The sequence below is a fragment of the Salvelinus alpinus genome, chromosome 32, assembly GCF_045679555.1.
Source record: "Salvelinus alpinus chromosome 32, SLU_Salpinus.1, whole genome shotgun sequence".
Classification (NCBI taxonomy): domain Eukaryota; kingdom Metazoa; phylum Chordata; class Actinopteri; order Salmoniformes; family Salmonidae; genus Salvelinus; species Salvelinus alpinus.
The window spans coordinates 21,595,624-21,602,512 of NC_092117.1; the positions used below are offsets into that span (position 1 = coordinate 21,595,624).

General features: G+C 44.2%; 1 protein-coding gene across 1 annotated transcript; it reads left to right on the plus strand.

The window, feature by feature from the left end:
- Positions 1 to 872: 872 nt before the first annotated feature.
- Positions 873 to 6,723, plus strand: LOC139562107 (serine/threonine/tyrosine-interacting-like protein 1). The gene is made up of 4 exons (XM_071379456.1): positions 873 to 4,105; positions 4,294 to 5,078; positions 5,361 to 5,497; positions 5,640 to 6,723. The coding sequence occupies exons 2-4, from the start codon at positions 4,849 to 4,851 to the stop codon at positions 6,290 to 6,292; spliced, it is 1,020 nt and encodes a 339-aa protein (XP_071235557.1). The 5' UTR covers positions 873 to 4,105; positions 4,294 to 4,848; the 3' UTR covers positions 6,293 to 6,723.
- The last annotated feature ends 166 nt before the right edge of the window (positions 6,724 to 6,889 follow it).

The window sequence follows — 6,889 nt, forward strand, 5'->3', positions numbered from 1 at the left end:
GTTATTTTAATAATTTTCTATTTGTGTACTTGTTTGACATTTTACTGCATTGTTAGGAGCTAGTAAAATAAGCATTGCGCTGCACCCGCTATAACATACGCTAAACTGTCTACACAACCAACAAACTTTGATTTGATTTATAAGAAAATGTTCTGTTGTTTCCTAGACATTTCATATCCACCTTTCTATCTGTAATCTGTAATATAGGGTGAGAAGATTGGTTTGTTTTTACAAAAGGGCATGCTATTAGTAACATTATGAGATTGGAAATGTCATTATGTAAATAAACCATGCATATTGTACTTATTTTACATCTTGGCAAACGGAACTTACTGAAGGGACGATGATACTGTACAATGGTAGTGTACATAGCTAGTCTGCATGTAACCTCACACACGACAATCATAAACATGTGACATAGGCACCATATAAAACTCAAATAGACCCAAGCATAAGAACAACAAATCTAACATTGTTACACTTAATATGTGCACGATGAAAACTGTCAAACTGATGGACTTACCATTGAGTCTCAATTCCATCATGGTGTTTTTACAGTAGGTGTTTATTCCACTTATTCAACATTCCACAATCTCCTCCAGCGTCCCTCTTCTTCCTCTCCTCTCCAAGCAATATCCACATTTGAAACAGGTTGGTGGGGTATATTAACCACAGAAGCGTGTTCCATATCAACCAGGTTTAAAACAGTGCCCTTCCTCTGTTCTGTGTGGCAGCGGTGGAGTGTGTGATGGCCAATGGCCTGAGCGGAATGCATTTTCCATGAGAACCTACATGAACACTAAGCACTCAGTTAGGTATTGACATCTAGATGGACTTTAACCTTACAAAGTGTCTCTGTTGGTAGGCAAAAACCACTAACAAATAAAGTATGTGTCTATATATTCTTGAATAGGGAAATATTGTTACATTTGCATTGCATCAAACTCCATCTCTATTTTGTTGAACAGAAAAGGATTAAGAAACAGTAGCCCTCTAAAATGAGTGATGAACAGTTGTTCTACACACCATATGTAAATAGATCAAATCAAATCAAGTTTATTTTATATAGCCCTTCGTACATCAGCTAATATCTCGAAGTGCTGTACAGAAACCCAGCCTAAAACCCCAAACAGCAAGCAATGCAGGTGTAGAAGCACGGTGGCTAGGAAAAACTACCTAGAAAGGCCAAAACCTAGGAAGAAACCTAGAGAGGAACCAGGCTATGAGGGGTGGCCAGTCCTCTTCTGGCTGTGCCGGGTGGAGATTATAACAGAACTATGCCAAGATGTTCAAAATATTCATAAGTGACAAGCATGGTCAAATAATAATCATGAATAATTTTCAGTTGGCTTTTCATAGCCGATCATTAAGAGTTGAAAATAGCAGGTCTGGGACAGGTGGAGGTTCCATAACCGCAGGCAGAACAGTTGAAACTGGAATAGCAGCAAGGCCAGGTGGACTGGGGACAGCAAGGAGTCATCATGCCTGGTAGTCCTGACGTATGGTCCTAGGGCTCAGGTCCTCCGAGAGAGAGAGAGAAAGAAAGAGAGAATTAGAGAGAGCCAAGATTTTCAAAATGTTCATAAATGACAAGCATGATCAAATAATAATCAGGAATAAATATCAGTTGGCTTTTCATAGCCGATCATTAAGAGTTGAAAACAGCAGGTCTGGGACAGGTAGGGGTTCCATAACCGCAGGCAGAACAGCTGAAACTGGAATAGCAGCAAGGCCAGGCAGACTGGGGACAGCAAGGAGTCATCATGCCCGGTTTGCCGTGACGTATGGTCCTAGGGCTCAGGTCCTCCGAGAGAGAGAAAGAAAGAGAAGGAGAGAATTAGAGAGAGCCAAGATTTTCAAAATGTTCATAAATGACAAGCATGGTCAAATAATAATCAGGAATAAATATCAGTTGGCTTTTCATAGCCGATCATTAAGAGTTGAAAACAGCAGGTCTGGGACAGGTAGGGGTTCCATAACCGCAGGCAGAACAGCTGAAACTGGAATAGCAGCAAGGCCAGGCGGACTGGGGACAGCAAGGAGTCATCATGCCCGGTTTGCCGTGACGTATGGTCCTAGGGCTCAGGTTCTCCGAGAGAGAGAAAGAAAGAGAGAACGAGAGAATTAGAGAGAGCATACTTAAATTCACACAGGACACTGGATAAGATAGGAGAAGTACTCCAGGTATAACCAACTGACCCCAAAGGTGGTTGATATAATCCCTAAAAGGAGAGGTGTTTTCAGATAGAACAATCTGACAGATTTTACCCCATGCATGCCAGCTGGTTATATACCCAGGATGCAATTGTAGGCATTGTATACCCTGAAGCTATTTGGAAAATAACTGTGAGCCACATTGTAGATGGTCGTAAACTTTGACACATTGTACAAATATCATGGCTTGGTCCTGGTTTTATGCTATATGCTTGTAGAGCTTATACTGTATGTAGCCTATTGTTAAAAGCACATATACAGTACCTGTGTGTGTCATGACTGCTTTATATACTGTATGGAAGTTCTGTTCGACCTATGTCTGATCTTTGACTTTCCTTTCTTAAATTCCTAAATAAACTATGTATTTGTCTGATTTATGCTCAGCATTTGTAGCCATACATATTTACCTTATCATTCAACTAGGATACTGGAACACAAATGTGACATGCCATACTGCTTAGTATGACTTCATGGAGGTGTGTCTAATCCTACAGTAACCCTGGTGGGAATCTCATCACTGATCATTCACAGCGTGGTACAGACATCTGCTTGTGACATTGTTGACCCCCCCCCCATTCAAAGGGCCTTATTGGCATGGGAAACATATGTTTACATTGCCAAAGAAAGTAAAATAGATAATAAACAATAGTGAAATAAACAATAAAAAATGTACAGTAAACATTACACTCACAAAAGTTTCAAAGGAATAGAGACATTTTAAATGTCATATTTCTCTCTCCTCTCGCTCTCTCTGTCCTAACTCTCCGCAACACTGACACTCCTGTGCTATTCCAGCAGAGGAGAACAGCAATTATCAAGTATTTCTGAAAAAGTTTTTTTTTGTTGCCTGAACAAATTACTGAAAATACATGTGTTAGTGAACACAGAACATGCATGTGAGTGTGTGTACTAGCTGGCCTCTGTATCTCCCTACCAAACTTCACAACACCTCAGAAATGTGTAGTAACCTGAGCCATGCAGCCATCTGGGCAAAGCGCTCAAAGTAAACAGACTCATGTGACTTGAGAAGAGAAGGAGGTTCTCTGGTCTCTGTATTCAAACAGCAGAGAGGGCCTAATGCATAGCCAGGGTACTATAGCAACATGCCTGATCAAACTAGCACACAACACAGTACTTTGATGGAACCTGGAGAGACGGATTCATCAAGATTGGTTGATACTTTATCAGTAACATCAACAGTTCTACTTATTAAAATAATTAATCAAGCTGATGTCCTCACCATTGTGTGGTTGTGTTGTATTGTATAATCATATAAGCTTATACCCCTAATATATTTCAGTGTCTATGACTGCCATAGGTATTCATAAAAAGATCAACAATTGAAATATCTGTTGAACATGTTGGAGGTGTTTAATGGATCTGTCGATTGTAGAACAATATAGAATAATTTTTGACAGAATCATTTGATTTGGGAGCGATGGAGTCATACAACAGGGGTCCATGAGGAAAACCTGATTTGGGGTGGTGTTCATGGTCTGACTATATGGTAGAGTGAGACCGAAGGCCGTTCTCTTCTTTCTATCACTCTCCTCCCTCACCTGTCACAGCCAGCACCCATGTGGCATTCTAGAGTACTTATCACTGCTAAGTCGTCAAGGCAACCCGCTAAAATAAGGCCCTGACAAGGAGGTGTGAGAGTGACTGAGAAAAAAGGCAAGGAAAACAACTCTTTTACACCGGAGCCAAGCAAACCAGTTTTGTGGCAATTTGACAGACATTTAACCGTATATATATTTGGTTGGCTGGTCAAGAATTTGCCTGAAATTTTGACTATTCTCACTATGGAAGGATATCTCCCTGATTAGGGGGCAGCAGCTGCGCCTCCCAAATGTCTGGCACTGGGAAACAACATGGGCATAGTGGTGTCCAGGTGAGTGTAAGGTCTAACTGCTAGCTATAGGCATCTCAGCTTGTGTCAGTAGTCTAATATGGGTTGCCGTGCATGCATCCCTGAAGAATATAATTCTGTTGGTCAAATATATTGCTGAATAAATAATACATCTAATGTCCTTTGTTAACGCTGGGTAATGCAGCTCTGTCTTTGTGTATTTGTCTCAGAGTGACTAACTGTCGAATAGAACCATCCAGAAAACGCAGCAACGCCTTGCAACCTAAAAACAACACCCCCTACAGGAAGGTCAATGGTACTATCAAATCATCCCAATGTCACACACTGACTCCAGTGCAGAGACAGACCCAAGGTAGGTTATCAGCCCATATTAGATCAAGTGGATATAAGATTAAGTATAAATGTGGATTTAAAGTTGTGACTGGAGTTATCATGAGGGGATTTATGATCAAAGGACCACAATCTGTGCCTCCCGAGTGGTGCAGCGGTCTAAAGCACTGTATAGCAATGCTAGATGCGTTACTACAGACCTGGGTTCATTCCTGGGCTGTGCCACGATCGGCCATGGCCGGGAGTCCCATAGGACGGCACACAATTGTCCGGGCGAGGGGAGGGTTTGGCTGATGGGGCTTTACTTGGCTCATCATCATCATCACGCTCTAGCGACTCCTTGTGGCGGGCCGGGTGCCTGCAAGCTGAACCCAGTCGCCAGTTGAACATTGTTTGCAATATGCATTTCGGCTCTGTGTGTATGATTTTCTCTGATGTGTGTGTGTGTGAGCGTAGGTACATGTGTGTGTGCATACTGTTGTCCAGTAGTGTGTGAGCCTGAGGTGCAGGAGGTGTTAATTCCTGCCTTCCCAGAGAGGGTGAGTGTGCAGCGAGGCTACATCACCCCCCAGCAGGTATATAACCTGTTGAATGCAGAGGCTGGACATCCCGCTCTACATGATCCGAATTACATCCTCATCCTGGACTGTCGCAGTGCAGAGAGGTGGGAGCACTCACGCAACACACCTTCAGAACACAAACATGCACACCCAATGTAGCCACTTGATCACTACACCTCACAGACTTGTTGTAGATACGTGGAAGTAGTGTAGGGGCCCGAGGGCACAGACTTAATGTGTTGTTAAAATTGTATAACTGCCTTCATTTTGCTGGACCCCAGGAAGAGTAGCTTCTGCCTTGGCAGGAACTAATGGGGATTCATAATAAATACAAATACTTACTGTAAAAGCATTGTGTTGATATGTGTGTGTTCATTGGTTGTCAGGTACAAGCAGAGTCATCTGGTTACAGCCAGGGCTAGTGTGACAGTGATCCACCCAGATCTGGGCTGTCTGATCAGCTGTGTGCAGCTCCAGGAGTTCTCTATCATATTGCTGTACGCTGAGGAGGGCCACAGCCCAGGTAATACACTGCACACTCCTTTGCTACAACATAGGGAGCATCAGACACAATCAACACAGACACTGTACAACCTCAGCAACACAAAAGCACCCTTCTAACCTTCACTGTGTGGTTGTTTTATGTCCGTCTGTGTGTGTATCAGTGGGCAGTGTGGAGGCTAGGGCAGCCTCCCCGTTCCTCCAGCGCTGCTTCTTCCAGCTCAGTGACCTGGGCATGGACCCTGTCATCCTCCTAGGGGGCTTCACCGCCTTCCACACCCTCTACCCCTTCCTCTGCACCTCCCGCATGGCTCTTCTAGAGCCCGACAGGTACACCCTCACCATCTACCCCTCTGAGATCCTGGAGGGGGAGCTCTACCAGGGCTCAGCTGCCCAGGCCTCTGACTACCACATCCTTGAGAACCTTAACATCACCCATGTGGTCAACGCTACGGCTGAATACCCTGATGCATTTCCCAGCACCCTCAGCTACCTTAGGCTGCGGCTGAGCGATGACGCCCAGCAGGACTTGGTGGAGGCGCTGCCCCAGGCGGCGAGGTTCATTGCTGGGGCCCTGAGCAGCGAGGTTGGGGGTAGGGTGCTGGTGCACTGCAGCATGGGGCGGAGCCGTAGCTCGGCGCTAACGCTAGCCTTCCTAATGCAGCACCAGCGCTGGACACTACTGCACGCCATCCGCTGGCTGAAGGAGAGGAGAGCATGCACGGCGCCCAACGTGAACTTCCTGCTGCAGCTGTTGACCTACGAGAAGCAGCTGTTCGGACGAAGGCTTACCTCGCTGGACGACATCCGCCTGTGAAGTTATGTGGTTTGCGCAGTGCAGTTTCTGTGCATAATTCATGGAGAGGGAGGTGGACTGTGGACAGAGCCCACTGTGATTCAAATAATGGCGTTTTTAAAGACTCATTGGGAGAGTTGTATGACCTTGATGGTCTTAATAACTTTAAGCTGTTTGGTTTTCTTTGTCATTGTTGCCCTAGGTCTAGGACTGTATTTTATTAAGGGTTATTTGAGGGATGATGTTTTTTCAGAACACTGGGACGCTGATGTTGCAGCATTACAGTGGATAAGGGGAGAGGAAGTGAATGTATTTGCATCAGTGCTGATACCAGCTTATGCAGAGGCCATCTGTGTATTCAAAGCTTGGTTAGAAACTTGTTCAGCTCTAATATTTTGTCTGGGACCTGGTAGAGCTACAAATAATATAAACATATTTCCCTGTTTCTCCTATCACTGAACATAAAACTACTGAACAGTTATTTTATTTATTTATTTATTTTACCGTTATTTTACCAGGTAAGTTGACTGAGAACACGTTCTCATTTGCAGCAACAACCTGGGGAATAGTTACAGGGGAGAGGAGGGGGATGAATGAGCCAATTGTAAACTGGGGATT